Source organism: Lontra canadensis, unplaced genomic scaffold (genome assembly GCF_010015895.1).
Source record: "Lontra canadensis isolate GAN:19392208 unplaced genomic scaffold, GSC_riverotter_1.0 scaffold235, whole genome shotgun sequence".
Lineage (NCBI taxonomy): Eukaryota > Metazoa > Chordata > Mammalia > Carnivora > Mustelidae > Lontra > Lontra canadensis.
This window is the reverse complement of record NW_022631229.1, coordinates 53,858-72,944: the sequence shown is the minus strand read 5'-3', so window position 1 is coordinate 72,944 and position 19,087 is coordinate 53,858. Positions and strand designations below refer to the sequence as shown.

The 19,087-nt window shown below is 61.1% G+C and overlaps 1 protein-coding gene across 1 annotated transcript; it reads left to right on the top strand.

The window, feature by feature from the left end:
* Positions 1 to 738: 738 nt before the first annotated feature.
* Positions 739 to 18,519, top strand: ERFL (ETS repressor factor like). The gene is made up of 6 exons (XM_032849648.1): positions 739 to 822; positions 13,992 to 14,071; positions 16,558 to 16,792; positions 17,109 to 17,304; positions 17,411 to 17,528; positions 17,886 to 18,519. Exons 2-6 carry the CDS (start codon positions 14,005 to 14,007, stop codon positions 18,332 to 18,334), a joined length of 1,065 nt encoding a protein of 354 aa, XP_032705539.1. The 5' UTR covers positions 739 to 822; positions 13,992 to 14,004; the 3' UTR covers positions 18,335 to 18,519.
* The last annotated feature ends 568 nt before the right edge of the window (positions 18,520 to 19,087 follow it).

Below are 19,087 nucleotides of genomic sequence, written 5' to 3'. Positions count from 1 at the left end.
CCTGCGTGGTGTTGGCACTGTCTGTGCCCTTGTATCCGTGCGTCCCGACGTCCTGGGCCCGTGTGTCCGGGTCCGGTTTCGCGTGTCCAGTAGGGGGTCCCAGACGCGTAATTGCTACCTCCACCTCCCGCCCGCGGGTGGGTTTGTCCGCGTGCCCTCCTCGGGAGGGGCGGGGCGGGGAGAGAAGGGGAGGGGGGTCTCTCCACCTCTCCACCCACACCGCCCCCACCCCCACTCCCTCAGTCCCGGGATCGAACCTTATTTAGAGTCGCGATTCGACATCTGTTTTCAAATTTGATCAGCTCTGAACTTTATTTTCCGAGTTTGAGGAAAATTATATTCCATCGATCGCGCTCCCGCCCCCTCCCCCGCAGCGCCCGCCGCCGCCTCCATATATCTGCGCGCCGAGCCGGCCCGGCGGCCGCGAGGGCGGAGGCGCGCGGCGCGCCGCGGAGGAGCAGAGGGAGGAGGAGGAGGAGGAAGCGCAGGAGGCTCGGCAGGCCCGCCGCCCGCGCCCCCTACGCCCCGCGCCCCCGCCCCGCGCCCGGCGGCCCGCCTCTCTCCCCGCGCCTCTCTCGCGCGCGCCCCTCTCCCGCGCGCCCCTCTCCGCGCCTCCCGGTCCCCGCGCGGCCCCCTCTCCGGGTCCCCGGCCGTCCCTCCGGGTCAGGGTCTCTCCTCGACTCTCGCTTCCGTTCCGTCCCCCCCGGGGCCTCGCCCCCCACCCCGGGGCCCGCTCCCCAGGACGCCGCGGGGGCCATGGCCGCGGGATCCCAACTTTAAACACTTGTCGCCGGACCGGAGCGGAGGCGCAAACCCGGGAAAGTGAGTGAGCGCCGCGGGCCGGCGCAGGGGCGGGGAGGGGGGCGGGGCGCGGGAGGTGCTCCCGGGGGACCTTCGGAGCCCAGCCGCGGAGCCCAGGGCGGGGAAGGCGGGCGGGGTCGTCTGCCCCCGCGGAAGCGGCGGGTGGGGCAGCGCTCGGCTCTGGGGAGGTGGGAGGGGGAGAGGGCTGGAGGTGCGCGCTCGCGTCTGGGGGCCGGGACGCGGGGGCGGAGGAGTGCGTGCCAGAGTTCGAGGGGCGGGGGCCGGGAACCGGGGTCTGTTTGGGAACCGGGGCTGGCGGGCACACCTGAGGGTGGGCCTGGACCTTTGGGGCTAGAATCCTGGGGCGGTGGGATGGGGGGCTAGGGGCCAAGACTGAGGACTTGGAATTTGGGACCTGGGGGTTCAGAGCCAAGAGACTGCATATTTGGGGTTGAGAGTTGACTGAGGTTGGGGGTCAGATGAGGGGAGTGGACATTTGGGGCTGTGTGGTAGTATGGAGGTTTGGATGGGAGTGAGCTGGGAGGTCTGGGTTTGGAACTGGAGCTCAAGGCTGAGGGTATGCACAGTTGGCTCTGGATATTTGGGGCGTGGATATCCTGTGTAGGGGGGTCAGCATGGCCTGTGGGAAGGACATTGGGCCAATAAATGGGTCTGCACACTTTGGGGCTGGGAGTGCAGGTCTAGCCCTGACCTTCGGGGTTGGGGGGGCTGAGTTCTTCTGGGTAGAGGTGGCTGAGTGTGCTGTGTCCCCTCTCTGTCATTCCTCCACTGTCCCAGGGCTGTGCAGGACCACCTCTGCTGTCTCTTCTCTGGCTGGGTCTCTCCTTACCGTGTCTGTTTCTTTGGGCACCTCCGTGTCCACCTCTAACTCCCAGAATCTCTCTCTCTCTCTTTCGGGCTCTTTATATGTGTCTCTGGCAGCAGCATCCCTCTCTTCCTCTTGGGGTCCAACTCTTGGACTGTCTCAGAATCTCTGTGCCTCTCTCTCTTCGCGTCTTTCTCAGCATCCCTTTCTGTCTCTCTGTCTCTGCCTTTCTCTGTCTCTTACTATCTCTTTGTCTCTGTCTCTCCCAGCATCTCTGTCTCTGTCTCCCCCTCGCTGGTTTCCGCTCAGATTAAGCCGGGGACCTAATTCCAGGCCCAGGATCGAATTTTCTGGCAACAAAGGGAAATAGCGAATCGATCGGTCGCTCCGGAGATTAAGAGACAAGCGGCGCGCGGATCTATCACGGCTAAACGGCCCCCCCGCCCGCTCCCCCTGCCCGGCCGGCCCGCCGAGGCCCAGACGCGCTCCGCATCGCCAAGCAGCCTCAGGAGCCCGGCTGCCCGGCAGGCCCTGCCAGCCTCACTGGGCCCAGAGCTCACGAGTGGGGAGCTAACCATGTGCTCTGTCCCGGCCTGGCTCCAAAGCCCAGGGAAGGGATCCCAGGTCTAGAACGGGCCCCTGGGGAGGGGAGGGGAGGGAAGTGAGTGAAACCAAGGCCTCAGATGGCCCTGAAGAGCCACATTGCACACACCTGTGGCCTCAGGTAACACCTTTTGCTCATACCTGCCCCTCTGCACACCTGTCACCTTAACGTTTTCTCTTCAGTTCCCCACATCTGGATGGCCAGGTAACATTAGAGTCCTTGTACCTGTCCCCTGCAGGTGACCTGTCCTCTTCATCTGTCCCTGTAGGTACCACCTGTTTCCTCTCACCTGCTTTTCCAGGTTAACACTTGTCCCTTGAAACATGCCCCAGAGATGCCCATGGTCTCTCAGGTAATACACGGCCCCTCTTACCTGCCCCTCCAGGTAACACCTGTTCTCCAGAATCTGCCCTTCCCTCTTGAATCCCTGCATCTGTCTCATTTCGTGCTGTTCTGTCCCTTTCCTACCTGCCCTTGTATCACCCCACCTGTCCCCTAAAGCTTCAAACACACTTAGTTCTCACACTTTCGGATTTCTTTGCTTCTCCCTCCCCTCAAGCAGTACCTATTACCATATCTTCACGCACAGGCACGTGCAGAGGAGTGTGCGTGCACGCACACCTCCCCCCCCCACCCCACACACACCTTCCTTTGCTCAGCAGCATGGACCCGAGCCTTCTCTTAATCTGCCCTCAGGTCACGCCTGCCCCCTCCCACCTCTCTGGTCACATTCTTCTCCCTCACGGTGCTCACCTGGGCCACCCCATCCTGGTCCTTCCACAGGGGCTTCCAAACACATCTGCCTCACCCCCGGTGCTCTCCGCAGGTGCAGGTCCCTAACTCCCCCACCCCTAACTCCCCCCACCCTCCCGTCTCCCACAGAGATACCTACTTCCGCCTGCCCTGCCCACACCTGTCTTCCAGGTAACTCATCCCAGACAATACGTGCACCTACCCCGGGTCTCCTGACCTCAGCACATCTTGACCGCTCACACGTGCAGTGGTCGGTGTTTCCTCCTTCCTCCTGTCCCTCTCCTACAAGCCTTTATCCTCTGAAAGTCACCTGTCTTGCCTCCACACTTGCTGCTCACCTCCTTCTCGGTGTCTCTCTGTCTCTGCTTTTTTTTTTTTTTTTATTTATTTTTTTTTAAAGATTTTATTTATTTATTTGACAGAGAGAGATCACAAGTAGACAGAGAGGCAGGCAGAGAGAGAGAGGGAAGCAGGCTCCCTGCTGAGCAGAGAGCCCGATGCGGGACTCGATCCCAGGACCCTGAGATCATGACCTGAGCCGAAGGCAGCGGCTTAACCCACTGAGCCACCCAGGCGCCCTCTGCTTTTTTTTTTTTTTTTTTTGGTCTCACCATCTCACACACGCCCGCCCCTTCCCACATGCACAGGTTGGGGCAGGGAATCTGTCTTTGGCCACGCGGTCCTGTCTGACCTGTATACCTGTTTCCCTACAGCTATCCCTCCCGCACCGTCTGCTTCTCTTCTTAACCCACACAAGTTCCCCATTTTCTCACTTCCTCCTTCCTTGCTGTCCAAGCTCACTCCAGTATCTCTGCACCTCCCTCACCTGTCTGCCCACAGGCATCATCAGCTTGGGTTCCACCCCCCTCCACAGATGCTGAGACTTCCGCACCTGCCCCCCCTCCTTAATCTCCCTCGGCTTTACACCTTTTCCAGTGGGCCTCTGCCCTACCCCTGGCGTTCGTCCCCAGCCTGTCCCCAAGGGGAACGCCTGCTCCTGCCCCCAACATAACATCCAGACCCAACATGGAGTCCCCCTCACGTCTCCCCATGCCATGTAACTCTTGTCCTTTCATAGCTTTTTCTTTTAAGAAAAAAAAAAATGTGTTGTTTTTTTTTTTAATGTAAGCTCCGTGCCCAGTGTGAGGCTTGAACTCAGGACCCCGAGGTCAAGAGTCAGAGGCTTTACTGACCGAGCCAGCCAGGCGCCTGTCTTCGTGGCTTTTTCAGATGTCGTGTACCTACCCCACAGCTCGCAGCCACCTTGTCCCAGCTGCGCTGCACCAGCGGCTCATGCAAGCTGTCACCCCCACACCTTTGGAGCCCACCCTCAGATCCCTCCCCTGTCTCCTGGCCTGCTCCTCTCCGGAGATGCCTGTCCCTTTTCACGGAAGGCGTCATCAGCCCTCTGCCTGCTCAGGGAACACCTTTCTGGAAGGGCATGATACCACCTGTGGTGTTTGTTAAACACCTGCAACACCTGTTCCCAGCTGTGCTGCACCAGCCTGCTGCATTATACACACTCCCTTATGCCAGAGGTTTTCAGATTTTGGCAGGCACTGGAAACCCCTGCTGGGACCCAGAGCTCAGGGCCTCATGCCAGAGATTCTGGTGCGGTGGGGCTGGGATGGAACCTGAGACTCTGCATTCTTCACAAGCTGGTCCACCGACCACCCCTGGAGTAGCACTTGCCTGCTCCTCCCAAGTTCCCAGCTACTGCTTCACCCCGGCCCCAAATTTTATTTTTAAGTCACCTCTACACCCACCTTGGGGCTCGAACTCACAACGCGGAGATCAAGAGTCGCGCCTCTCCTATCGGAGCCAGCCAGGCGCCTCCTCCAGTGGCGGCTTATTCCCCACCCCACCGCCCCACCGCCTCTGTGACAGGCAGTATTCTCTGTTCTTCCTAACCGCGGTCTCCTTTCATCCTCTCCAGGCCCATATGAGGCACGTCCTTACTCTTCTCCCCACTGTACAGAGAAGGAAACTGAGTCCAGGGAAATGCAGTCATTTCTTGGAGGTCTCAGGAGCTGGTCGATCTCGGAGGCCATCTGACTTCCGTCACCAAGGTGTCCTTAGCTCCCACACCTGCCTGTCAGGTGACCTCCCTCCATGGACACATCTGCCCACCTTGTCACTCAGGCAACGCATGTCTCTGCATCGTCTGCCAGCTCTCCTGCACCCCAGCCTCCTGCCAGCCCCCCACTCCTGCCCTCCGACAGGCCCCACCTCCCTGCTGGCACACCTGGCCTCTCTCTGAGGGGGACTCCCTCCTACCTGCCGCCAGGCAGCCTGGGTCCTGCCACCACACACCTGTCCCTTCGGACACACCTTGCTCTCCAGAACTCTCATTCCACAGGCTGCTTTCCCAGCTCCATCCCTCTCTGCCTGCCCTGTCTTTGTTCCCTTCCTCTCTTCCACCTCTGCCTCCTGCTGCTGACCTCCTCTCTGCCTGTCTCCCAAGCTGAGACTCTTTTTCTGTCTGTTCATACCTCCTTGTCTTTTCGTTCTTTGTGTTTCTCTCTCTCTCTCTTTCTCTGTACCTTATCTTTTTTTAGCATCTGACTCTTTCCTTGTGTCCTGTACTCTCTCTCTCTCAGGCTCTCTCTGCCTCCTTCCTCCTCCTCTTTCCTGGTCCCTTGTTCTTTCTGGCAGTGCAGGTTTTGGGGGGCTTGAAGTCATGCTGACCTACATTTGAGCCAGGCCGCCCCACCCACCCCTGTGGGACTTGGGCCAAGTTACTTTCCTTATCTAAGCCTCAGTTTCCACGTCTGGGAAATGGGCATCCTGGCCATTGCTACCTCCCAGGTCTTGGCGAGGATGGGGTGGTGAGGGGGAAGCCAGAGGTGCTGGGACAGATAGGGGCTGGTCTTCCCTCCAGGGCTCCCTTCCTCTTCACCAGGGCTGCTGCCCCACCTGGCTGGCAGCGGGAGTGTGTGAGGTGGGGGAATGGAGGAGATGGGCAGAGGCGTCCGGGCCATGGCTTGGGCATGGGCCCCGGTGTGGGGCTGGGGACAGGGATCGATCCGCCTCGGCGGCAGAACGTGGGCCAGGATTGCATCTTGTCACAATAATTTATTGCTCTCATCCCGTCTGATCGATGGAGCTGAATTAGCACCGTGCGACGCCCCTGGAGCCCCGAGCCTCCCCTAGCCTAGCCGGACCCCGGCCCTTTGCTGGCCCTCATGGGATCCCCTGAACCCCCGGCACCCAGCTTCAGCTGACCCAGGCCCCACACGGGGCCCCAGGCTCTCAGGCCCTGCCCTCTGTTTCCTGTCTTCCTACCCCCTCTCTTCCCTTTCTGAGTCTCAACTTCGCCTTCCTGGGTCTTTGACCCCATTTATCTGCTCATTTTCTCTGACCCTCAGTCATTCCCTTCTCTCCCATTTCCCCATCTGTTTCCCTGTCCCCTTGTGTTCTGTGCCTCAGTTCCCCATCTGTCCCTCTGCCTCTCTGCTCCATTCCTGTCTCCATTCCTTCGTCTTCCTGTCCCCCATCTATAGGCCTTTCACCCCAGGTCTGGTTATCCCTTGGTCTCTGGTTTTCTGTCCCTGATTCCCTATCTCTCTGTCTCCCTGCCTTGCTCCTTTTAATCTGAATTTCCTTTAAACAATATTTCCTGAGCACATACTTCGTGCCAAGTCCCATGAACAGGACCCATGGTGCCCCTGAGTCCCAGAGGGGCTCTGGGACTCTTGGCTCCTGGGATTAGCTGGCCACACTTGCCTTCGGCTTTCTGTCCCTCCACCCCACCACCAATCACAGTCATTGCTCCTGCAGACGTCTGTCACTGTCTCTGGTGCAAGGCCTGGGGCCAAAAGGTCCAGCCCTGCCCTTGGGTGGGGCCTGGGGGGTGGGGATGAGCTGGGGGGAGGATGCTGGGACTAAGGAACCTTGGCAGGAGGTTGGGGTTTGGGATGCGGGGGGAGTTGGGAATTGGCCTTGCCCAGGCAGAGATCCGGAGGGGAAGGAGTTGGGGTGACAGCCAGGGGCTGGGTCAGACCCCTGCAACACAGACCCCCCGCCAAGGACTGCAACTGGGCCTGGCGCTGGCCTTGAACCCATACTTGTACTTCTCCCCCGCTGACTTGTGCCTCTGCCCAGCAGTCCCCTGCCCTCCTTGTCCACTCCTTCGCCTCTGCCCTAATCCCTCAATTTTCCGCCTCTCTGCCCCTCCTCTCCTTCCTCTCTCACCCGGGTCCCTCCTTGGAGCAATCTCTCTTCCCGACCTCCGCTCCCTAATTCACTTTGTCCTGGCTGCTCTGACTCGCTCCCCTTCTCCCGGTTTCCCCTGGCTCGCGCCCCCCCCCTTCCACCACCGTATCTCTGTCAGGGTCTTGTTCTTTCCCTGTCTTTGCAGGACTCTCTGCTTTCCCATCTTTTCTCCGTGTCCTCTGGTCTCTGTCCCCATCTGTCTCCCGGTAGGTGTTGCTTCCTGCTTCTCTCTCTGCGCAACCCCCCCCCCCACCATGTCTCTCCTGCTCCCTGTTTCCCCCTCCATCCCCGGCCATGCTACCTCCTTCTCTAGGGTCTCTGAGGAGAAGGGCAGGAGGATGCTGGCAGGGGGTAGGGAAGCAGCCTGAGCTCCGGGTCCTTGGTTGCGCCTCTCCCCTCCCCTCCCCCAGTTCTGTTTGGTAGGCGGGGTGCGTGGCACTGCGGCTCCCGCCTCCCCGGGGATGCTCTCCCCCCACCCCCCAACTGACACGGTTCCGCGTGCTGGCCACAGCCCCAGGGACGTTCGTGCAGAGACTGGGACTCAGAGAGAGAGGGAGGGAGGGAGGGACAGGGAGAGGGTTGGATGGACCCAGAGACGCACGACAGAGACACCAGCTCCAGGGAGAGACAGGGAGTGGGGGAGAGGGTGGGTATGAGGTCTCCACTCCGTCGACCCCAAACCGCGTGTCACACACCTTCTCCAGGCTGGGAAGCCAGAGCCTTGTCTGTCTGCCAGTCTGTCCTTCTGTCTCTCGCACAGTGCACCTTCTGGCCCGTGTGTGTGCTTGTGTGTCTCCAGCTGTCTCTGTGTGTGACACTGCGTGGCGGGGGGGCTGTCTCTGTGTGACTGGGATTTGTGTGGAAGTCCACGTAGGTGTGACCTGTGGCGGTGTGTGTGCGCGTCCGGAGCACAGGTGCATGAGTGTGGGAGCAGGAGAAGCCCCCGGAGCCGTGTCTGTGAGCCTATGCGTGACTGCTGTGTGATGCTGTGCTGTGAACGTCTGGGGTGACTGCCCGAAACTCTGGAGTTGGGCCGTGTCTGGATTTGGCCAGGCGGGTGGTGTGTCTCAGTGACCAGGGAGCACATCTCCCTGAAGGCAAGGAGACCGATTGAGGCCTGGTGGGAGGACGGAGTGGGTGCCAGACCCCAGGAGCCAGGCTGGTGAGTGTGGGTGTGTGGACCTCAGGGAAGGAGCAGGTGTGGGATGTGCTCCCGATCACCCCCCCCCAGACCTAGGCATCACAGCCGCCACCCGTGGGGGCCCGCTTGGCCATGGGTTCTGTGTTCTGAGGCTGCAGTTGTGCCTCTGAGCCTGCGGGCTGTGTCCAAGTCTGGGACTGGCCAGGAAATGATTTTCTGTGGGCCCTGGAGAGCGGTGAAGTCTTCATGTGCTTGTGGGTGTGGGTCTGTGTGTGAAGGTTGGATGGGGTCTGCGTGCCCTGCTCCTGGGAGCGGATGCCCAGTGGCGCGTGAGGCCGCGTGTCTGGGGTGGCGTGGGAGCACGGCCGTGTGCTTGGCGCTGCTGCATGTGTCGTGTGGCTTCTGGGGGCCTGTGTGTTGTGGGTGCCCTGGTGTGTGTGGTTCCATCCCGGTGTTTTGTGTGTCCGTGTGGGCATGAGCGAGCTGGCAAAGGCACCAGCCTGTTGGGGGCACGACAGTGTGTGGCTTTGGAAGAAGTAGTGGTGTGCGTGTGTGTGTGTACATGTATGTATGTACGTACACACACACTCTACACCCCAGGCACAGAGACACCCCGCCCAAGTCATACTACAGCATTTGGTTGAGGCAGGTCATGTGGGGAGTTGGGGTGACCTCGGGGTTTCAGGTGGCAAGTCCAGGCAGGAAAGCCCCCATCACCTTCCTGACCCTGTCCGCCCTGGGACAGCCCCAGGGACCTCCTTGGTGCCCATAGTGGGGCCTCCCTCGAACTCGTGTTTGCTTGGATGTGGCTGTGATCTGTATGGACAGGGGTGTGTGTATGTGCATGTGCGTGCATGCGTGCCACAGCATGTCAGCAGGCCGCCGGGCTCTGTGCGCCAGGATGGGACAGGGTATGTGAAGTGTGCCTACTGGGGGTGCCTGGAGAGAGGGTGCAGGAGTCTGCGTGTGTGTCTGCTACGGGCACAGCTGTGTCCTTGTGGGTGTGTGGCACAGGGAGGGGTGTGTCTCCGAGTGGGGGCAGGCGGAGTGTGGGAGTGTGTGTGCGTGTCCAGGCGTGATGTGTGTGCCTGTTGGGTGTGTGTGTGTGCGCACGCGTGTGCGGGGGTGGCGGCAGGAGAAGGGTCTTGGGCCGCGTCTCTCTCCTCTTTAGACAGAGCCCCGGAGAAGATATGAAATTTAAAAAAAAAATCAATTTTCATTCCACTTGTGCAGATTGTGTTAAGGGGAGGGGGTACTGGGTGAGGGATGAAGGGGCTGTTGAGGGGGGGCGAGGCCCGAGGCGGCTCCCGAGGCGGCCGGAGCAGCTTAGAGAAATCAAAACAACTGGTTAAACCCCAGCCCAGGGGGCTGGGGTGATGGGGGGTGAGGATACAGAGGCGATGGGAGAGAGAGAGATGCAGAGAGCCAGAGATACCCCGAGACAGAGAGAGACAGAGATGCCCCAAGACAGAGACGAGAAACTCAGGCCCTCAGAAACAGAGGTATCTGGAGCTAGAGGCAGATGGAACAACAAAGACCTCAGTGAGCAAGACCCTGCCGCCCTGTGGGCCTCAAGGAGGCCGGGAGCCCCATCTCTGGGGAGATGGTAGCAGAAGTAGGCCGGAGCCGTGCCCATTTCGCACATGCCCACACAAGGCGTGAGAAGTGCATGGATGGAGGGGGACAGTCAGACAGCTGGACGGATGGTGGCAGGAGCAGCAGGGGCCCAGGGTGGCTTCAGCTCCCAGGGCCCACCTCAGCTGGACACAGCCCCTCACCCAGCTGGCCTTTGGGTCTGAGTGTGCTGCTGTGTGGGCTGGCCCATGTGTGTGTGGGTGGGTGGGTCCACGTGTGTTTATGGTCTCATGGTGGCTGTCTGTATGGGTGCCACACCTGCGTCTCTGGCTCTGTGAGTGTGGGAGCAGTGTGCACACAGGGCCTCTGGTGCGTGTCTATGGGACACTGGGTGCTTTTGGGTGTCACCTGTGTGGGATTTGGCTGTGCAGGGGGTGTGTCTGGGTGGGCTTCTGTTCCTGGGTGGCATAGAGTCTGTGTGTCTGCCTTTGATTGTGAGCCTCAGTGTGTCCTTCTGTGTCTGTGTGGGTGGGTTTCTGTGATTGGGGATGGTGCGTCTTTGTTTCTGTGTGGCACTGAATTGGTGTGTGTCTTGTATGTGTGTCTACGTTTAACCAACCATGTGTCTGTTTCTCTGTGAGTATCTTTGGCCATCCTGGTGTGTGTGTGACGGTCATGGAGTGTGTGACCTTTGTGACCTGTATGTCTGCGTGTCGCATGAGACATAGTGGTATGTGTGCCACCATGCTCTGTGGGTCATATGTGGGTTGTTAGTCTTTTTGCATACAATTTTGTTGACATGTGCATCACACATTGGTGTGATGTGTGTTGTGTGTGTGACAGTGGTGTGTGTGTCACTCAGCTGATGGTATGTCTGTGTGGTGCGTGACAGTGTGATATGTGTGACTTTGTTGACCTGTGTCTGTGTGATGGGTTGGGCATGACAGTGTGGTGTGTATCACTTTGTTGACCTGTGTGCAATGTGTTGTGACGGTGTGGTGTGTGTGTGACTCTGGACCTGTGTTGGTGGGGTGTGGTGTGTGTGTGATTTTGGTGACCTGTGTCTGTGTGGCGTGTGTGTATGACTCTTGGCCCATGACAGTGTGGTGTCCTGTGTGTGTGATTTTGTTGACCCGTGTCTGTGTGCTGTGTGTGGCAGTGTGGTGTGTGTGCCTGGGCTGTGTGTCTGCTTGGCAGGGAGAAGAGAGCGGCAGAGTCTTGCCTGCGCAGCCCTGCTCCCACTGCTGTGCACACACACATTCTGTGCCGTGGCTGCAGGCTGTGGAGATGGGGGGCGGGGCGGGGTGGAGGAAGCAAAATAAAATTAAAAATTAAAGCTTGCCCGGAGTCCCCATCCGCACGGCGCAGACCGGCGGGGCAGGGGCTGCCGCAGCTCCCCCTCCACAGCTACCAGGTCTGGGGCCGGCTGTCCGTCTGTCCAGAGTCCTACTGGGGCCCCTGCCCAGCCCTGCAGCCCCAGCCCCGCAGGCCCCGCTCCTTCTATCGGTCGATCAGCGATCAATGGGGCCAGGGGGGCGCCAGGGGCAGGGAGAGATCAAAGGGGCCCCAGGAGACGGACACTAGGACGAAACAGAGACGCAGAGACAGATGGAGACAGAGACTGAGGGATGCGGAGACAAGGATGTGGGGAGGAGAGACGTGGACACCTAGAAACATAAAAGAGCGGTGTGGAGACAGGGAGACGTGGGGATCCTGAGACAGGGACACAGGGACCCTGAGACATGGCTCTGTGGACAGTCGGGGCAGGGACCCAGTCCCTGCGGGCCCGATGGGACAGAGGCGGGGACAGAGAAGGGGCCGGCAGAGACGGCGAGACGGCAGAGATGCATGTGAGAGACGCGGGGGGAGCGTGGGAGCAGGGCCCGGAGCGCCGATCCCACGGCTCCTCGTTATAACGTGTCCGGAGGAGGCGGCGGGGAGTTGAAAGCGTCGGGAAGAGAAATCAAAACCAACACGGAAATGAGAGGGGCCAATGGGGGTGGGGGCGGGGGCGGAGGCAGGAGGGAGGGGGACCCGGAGAGGCAGAGCGAGCGGGAGGTGGGAGAGAGGTGGCCAGCGAGGTGCGGAGCCGGGAGGGAGATGGGGAGACTGAGGCGGGATGGGCTGGGGGCACAGAGGCCGGGCGGGGGCACAGGGGGAAGAGGGGAGAGTTGGGAGAAGGGACGGGGTGGGGAGGAGAGGGGGCGTGGGGAAGCCAGAGATCTGGGAGACCGAGGGAGGTGGGGGGGGGACACGGGGTTAGGGAGAGTGGGTGGGGAAGGATGGGAGGAGACCCCTGGGTTGTGGGGAGACCAGGAAAGAGGGACAGAAAAATGGAAAAGAGATGGGGGGAGACAGAGAAGGGGAAAAAGATGTGTGCAGAGAAACATAGAGCGGGAGAGACCGGGAAGGAGAGCAGCAGAGAAAGTTGGGGAGATTGGACAGGAGACAGAGGGGACATAGGGGCGTGGGGGCAGATTGGCTGCAGGCGGTGGGGGGACCCCAAGAAGGCAAATGAGGTGGCAGGGGGTCTGAGTGCTGGAGGGGATCTTGTGGGAGAGATGCAGGGGACACTGGGTGGCGGGGTGGGGGAGCACCTGGGTGTCCGTAGGGACCGGACGGGTCTGGAGGGAACGGGCCATCTGCCAAGTCTTGTCTGGCATCCAAGGGGTGAGGTGGGGTTTCTGGGGAACAGAACAGCTGTCCGGGATCTTTGGGAAGAGTGATGTCTGAGAGGAATGCTGTATTCGAGAGCATGTCACGTCACGGGTGTGGGGTATTTGAGGGGGGTGTGTCTGAGTCAGGGGGTCTGAGGAAAGTGCTTTCTTTGGGATCAGGGGGTCTCAAGGGGTGACATGGTGAGGGGCTGAGGTATCTGAGGGGGAAGATGTGTCTGAGGGGTGGGTGTCTGAGAGGAGCAGATGTCTGAGGGTTAGATGTGGGGGGGGTGTCCGAGATTGCGGGCATCTAAGGGGAGGGACTGGCGGAAGGTAAAGGTTCTGAGAGACAGGAGAGGAGGGGAGGGAGTGTCTCAGGGGGATGGGGTATCTGAAGGAGTAGGGGTCTGAGGGGGGGCATATCCAAGGGGGAAAGGGGGTCTGCCGGGAGCTGTCTGAGGGAGGAGGCAGATCCAAAGGGGTAAGGGTTTCTAGGGGGGGGGCATAGTCTGGGGGGGGAAGGGGGGTTTGGGGGGTACTGTTGGGGGGGGTAGATCTAAAGGGCAGAAGTGTCTGAGGGGGGCTGTGTTGAGGGGAGACATATCCAAGGATGAAGAGTGTCTGGAGCTGTTGGGAGGGATGTTTGAGGGAAGGTCTATTTGAGGGGGCGATCTAAGGAGAGGGGTATCTAGGGGGCTATCTCAGGGGGAGGCAGATCCAAGGGGAAGGGTGTCTGAGGGGTGCTGTTTGGTGGGGGAGGTAGATCTGAGAGGAAGGGGTATCTGGGGTGTTGTTTGGTGGGGGAGGCAGATCCAAGGGGAAGGGGTGTCTGAGGGGTGGGGGCGCTGGTGCAAGTGGCAGGGGTCCGAGGGCTGGGCAGCAGGTTGGGGAGGGGCAGCTGTGGGAGCCTTCCTGCAGGGTGCGGGGCGGGCAGGCCAAGTCTGGCTGGCTCTGGGCTGGCAGATGAAAGCTGGGGGCTGCTTGGGAGCTAGATGAGCCAGCCCTGGGGTCTGCTGGGCGGGCCATGGGGTGGGGGCGAGGTTCAAAGAGAGACAAATCTGGGACAGCCAGAGAGAGGGACAGAGACGCAGAGACGGTTGAGAGGTCAGGCACGAGAGAGCGGCTGGAGAGAAGGCAGCGGCAGAGCCTGCACGGGGCGGGCAGGGGGCGAGCCAGCTAGTGTGAGCAAGCGAGCCAGTGGGAGCAGTGGGGAGGGAGGCCGGGGGGCGCTGTGGGTAGTGATCAAGGCACAGAGCGAGGAGGAGGCTTCGGGAGGAAGGGTCGGCTGGCCGTGGGTGGAGAGGGCGGCGGGTGGCAGGATGGGTGGGCCTGGGCGGAGCGCCCACCCCACTGACCCCTGTCTATCTCTCCTGCCTGCTGCCTGCCTGTCCCTGCGTGTCTGTCCCGGCCTCTCTGCAGGGCTGGCTCCACCATGGACTGTAGCTGCGTCTCCGACCTTCTCTTCGCCCCGCCCGCCCTGCCGGCTCTCTGGACCCCTGGTAACTGGCCCTGGCCCGGACCTCCCTCCCCTTCCCAGCCAGCCAGCTCTTCCTTTCTGCACCTCTCCTTGTCCTCCCTCCTCTGTTCCAGTCTCTCTCTCAGTCCCCTCAATGCAACCCCCTAATGAGAAACTTGGCTAAAAACTTCACAGCCAGCTGTCTCTGCCACTTGCCTGCTGGGTCATGAGGGTCTTTGGAGGGTGGGGGAGGTATCGGGGTCTGAAATAGACAGGATTCAGGGGTCTGAGGTCCTGGGGTCCCGGCTGTGTACCTCTCAGCCTGCTCCCGTCCAGGACCTTCCGGTAAAGAGAGGCAAGGAGAATGGAGATGGCCAGGCACTGACGGAGCAGGGGCGGGGACCATGGGGGAACAGACCAGGTGCAGGTGGACAGACAGACAGGGCCTGCCTGGGCAGGGGGACATGGAGACATGGCCTGGCCCGCTGGAGCCCTGGGAGAGAGGACGGACGGCCTGCTCAGAAGTGGACATTCAGAGCTGGGGATGTGGACAGTAAGACTGGCTTGGACGTGCCAAGTCACACGCCCCTCAGATGGGCAGTGTGTGAGTGCGCGAGTGCGTGTGTGTGTGCGCGCACGCGCGAACTGGGAGTCTGTGCCTGCTTCTATGTGGGGTCTCAGAATGTGTCCCTGTGTCACGCTTTGGAGCTTCTGGAAAAGGGGGTCACACTGGGAGAGTATGTCTGTGTGGCGTCAGTCTTTGTGTGAGCCGTTGTGCCTGTCTGCACACACACGGGAGCCTACCTGGGTGTCTCTGCGCCGGACAGGTGGTGGTTCTTTGGGATGGCGAGCATGCTTATGTCTCAGGACTGGCGGGGTGATGCCAGCTCGCCAAGTACGTCCCTGCTTCTGTGGGGTGAGGAGCTTGCTGCTGTTACTTCTGGGTCTGGGCCAGGGTCCAGGATGGGGGTCTCAGTGGGCTTCGGGCTGGGCGGGTGGGTGCCCCCAGGCCTGTGTGTGTGTTGGGGTGTGTGTGTCAGGAGGTTTCTTGCATCTGTGTTTCACTGAGTGTGATGGACTTTGGGGGGTCGTCATAATGTGTGTGTGTCTGTGGGCTGAGGTGGGTCCTCTCGTGTGTCAGCAGGTACAATGTACCTGGGGACGTGTGTTTGAGAACAGATGGTGGCTCCAGACTGGGGTGTGTATCTGCGTGTGTATGGCCAGTTGTGTGGTGTCATCTCTGGGGTTGCCTCTTCCACACTAGGATGTGTTCCAGGTGTGGAATGTGCCAGAGCTTGTGGGTTGATGGAGCTCTGTGTCCTGGAGTAAGAAAGACCCAAAATGGGGCTGAGAGAAAAATGATCCTTTCAGGGAGGAAGCTGCCTAGCCTTTGAGCCTTCAGCAGGGGAGGCACTAGCACCCAGGGACACACCAGGCAGCCCAGGTGGGACCCTGCTGCTCCTTGCCTCCCACCCCTGAAACTCTAGTCAGCCAGAGAGGGCAGGGACCTGCCCTGGGAGTACGCAGCACATAAGTCACGTGGCTGCTCTCCCAGCTCAAGCTTAGTTCCTTCCAGGCTAATCCTTCCATCCCCATGTCTGGGCCTGCGGTCTCTGATGCAAAGGGGGACAGGCGTGGTGTCACCCCGTGTGTGCCTGTTAGGTGGACGCTTGTTTTGATGCCGCACTGGTAGCCGGGCCTTTGCGGTCCTGTGTGTCTCCTGACATGGCAGTGTGGTTAGCGGGGCCCAGTTCTGAGGGGCCCGAGACGCATGAGTGCAGGGCCAGGGGTCTGGAGGGCCTTCCTTGGCGGCGCATTGTGTGTGAGCTGCCGCGCCCCACCCTGCTGCCCCCCCCCCGTGGGCCATGGTGTCGCCAGGCACCCCTGGAGTGTGAGTGGACGTCTGTGGGACCTGTACGCTGTGGGTGTCTGCTGACGCACGGGCGCTCAGAGCGTCGGAGCACAGACGTAGGGAGGGGACACAGGACGTGAAAGGTATGAATGCGCAGACAGGCCTGGACGTGGCAGCCTGTGGTCAGTGGAGGGCGTCAGGGAGAGATGGAGCTGGGGGGGGGTTGGGGGGCAAGGGCATGGGAGGAGGGGAGACAGCAAGACTGAGGGTGTTCCCGAGAGCAGGCGAGACCAGAGGCCTCCTGGGGCTAGGCTGGAGGGGGCAGCGGGAGAAAGGCTGTGGACGAGGAGGGGTGCCGCTCCCGTGGCCTCCCCACACTCTACCCCCAGACCCCGAACGCGGACAAGTTGTGCCAAGGTAGAGGAGGAAGCTGCAGGTGCGACCCCGGGCTCCCTGGACAACGGAGTTCTCTGCCACTGTTTGGACAGTTTGGGGCCTGGAAGCCACGTGGGGTAGAGAGAGTGGGAACTGGTTCCCTAAAGATGGCTGAGGCTGGGCAGCTGCTCCTCGGAGACCAGGATTCAGGGGGGGCCTCCTGGTTCCCGAGTCCACGGGGGACCCAGAGCCTTGGACTTGGCGTCCTGACCTGGGGCCACTCCCCTGCCTCCCGTCCCCAGGGTTTGCCTTCCCGGACTGGGCCTACAAGCCGGAGTCGTCCCCTGGTTCGAGGCAGATCCAGCTGTGGCACTTTATCCTGGAGCTGCTGCAGAAGGAGGAGTATCAGGGGGTCATTGCCTGGCAGGGGGACTACGGGGAATTCGTCATCAAGGACCCCGACGAAGTGGCTCGGCTCTGGGGCATCCGCAAGTGCAAGCCTCACATGAATTACGACAAGCTGAGCCGGGCCCTGCGGTGAGGAGGGGCAGGGGGAGGCTGGCCCTGGGGGTTTGCTCTCGGTCTGCCAGGGCAGAGTCCCTGGGATCCCAAGGCGCAGGGATCTCCGTGGAGTAGTTCCTGTGATTACCTGTGAGAGGGAGGGACGCGAGGAGGAAGGCCAGAAGCCAGGATCCCAGCCCCTGCTTCACCCCTGCCTTGCTACCTTGGTTAAAGGACTTCTGTGAACCTCCGTTTCCCGGCTAGTGTTCTGTGCACTAATGAGTCAGGGGTGCCCTCTTTACCTCCCTTGGTGCCCCTCCCCAGCATCCCCTCGTCCTCCCTCTCCCCACAGCTACTACTACAACAAGCGGATTCTCCATAAGACCAAAGGGAAGAGGTTCACCTACAAGTTCAACTTCAGCAAAGTCGTACTTGTCAATTACCCACTGTTGGATGTGGCAGCAGCCACCACGGGCTCCCCATTCTTGCTGACCCCTGGTCCCTTTGGGGGGACGCCTGGGCCAGATGCTCCTCCCCTTACCCCCGAGGTGAGTTAGGACACTGGGGTCCCCAAACTGGGGGGTTTGGTGCCCTCTCTCCAGCCTTCAACCCAACCTGTCTAAGCTGTGCTGCCTCCCTCACCTCCCTCTGCAGACACTGCAGACCCTGTTCTCGGCCCCTCGCCTGGGAGAGCCAGGGGCCCGAGCGCCCCTGTTCCCTCCTGAGACAGACAAGCTGCGTCTGGACAGCCCTTTTCCGTTTCTGGGCTCTGGTAAGGGCCTGCGGGTGTGGGTGCTGGTTTTGGGGGGGCACACTGCCCGTGTCTGAGGGAAGAGGATGGGTAAAGATGAGGAGAGGAAGGATGCAGGAAGGAGGCCCAGGGTGAGGCTGCGTGTGTGCCTGTGTTTAAAAGCCACAGGAGGACTTGGGGAGAGGGAGGGGAGAAACGGGGGCAGGGACAGGCTGGGAGAGGGGCTTTTAGGCGACAAAGGACTGGAAAAACCAGGTGAAGGTGGAGTGGGCAGACGCTGCGTGGGAGACAATGGGCAGACCTCGGCAGACGGCGCAGGGTGGGGGCACCTTCCCACGGTGGCGGTGTGCCCACTCTGACCCACCCCGTGTTCCCCAGGTGCCACTGGCTATTCCAAGCCCCCCAGCCTGCTGGGTCCTTACAGCCGCGCCTTCCCAGACTACCCCTGGAACTTTAACCCGTATCTCACTGGCCCCTTCCCCAAGCTGCCCCCCTCTCTGTACCCCCCGCACTTCTACCCTAACCCTCTGGCCAGTACCCTGGGCCACCTGCCCTCAGCAGGGGCTGGGGGAGGCCCTGCGACTTCACCCCTCCTGGCTGCGGCAGGGGAGGGCCTGGGCCCCGAGCGCCCCTCAGGCCTGGCAGCAGCCCCTCGCCTGGCGCTGCCGGGAGCCAGGGGTCCGGAGGCCACACTGGGTGGGAAGGACGACAGCGACTCGGAGCTGGAGATCACGGATGTCAGCGGCTGCAGCTCTGACAGCGAGGGCGACGAGGGCCTCCCTGTGCCCCCCAAGGCCAAGGCAAGCAAAGGGGGTAGCGGCAGCTGAACCCGTGTGGGGTGAAGGGTTCCACCAGGGTGGGGGTTGGGCAGCCACTCGTGCCTGGCCTGGCCTGCCCTCAATGTCCCGCCCAAGGCCGGGGACCAGCCCTCAACCCCCTCCCAGGACTGGGCACTTGGCTGCCCACCTTCTTCCCTCACTCCAGGCTGGGGTCTCCCCTCCCCCATCCAGAGAGGGAGGGAACGTGAGGGCCTAGAGCCTCCTGCCCATGCTTGTTTGAGGGGGGTCCCCGCCTGGCCCCACTCCCAAAGTGCAATATGGCGCCCAGCCTCTCCTGCCCACCCGCCCCCCGTGCTGTGCCCTGTGTGTTTGTGCGGCTGTCTCCCCCCTTGTGCCAGCCCCAGCCCTGACCCCCTCCTCACACAAGCCCCCTGGGACAGGGAGCTCAGAGCAATAACCCCGCCCCCAGCCCCACCCAGGAGGGCCCCCTCCCCACAACCCCCACTAGCCACCTCCAGAGAGTTTACTACAAAAATAAAAGAATGGAAGGGAGCATGAGCTGTCCAGGCGTCACGGGTGAGTTGGGGTGGGCGCGTCACCTGGGGAGTTGCTGGTAGGACCGGACAAAGGCAGTGGGACAGACCCAGGAAAGTGATGCCAGTCATGGAGGGTTCCAGAACCCACTCCGGGGCCCCCACCCATCCTCACAGACACAGAGCTCTCCTTAGATAATATATATTAAAAAATAAACCTCCAATTCAGGGTATAAAAACAGAGCAAAGGCACTTGGGGGTGGGGAAT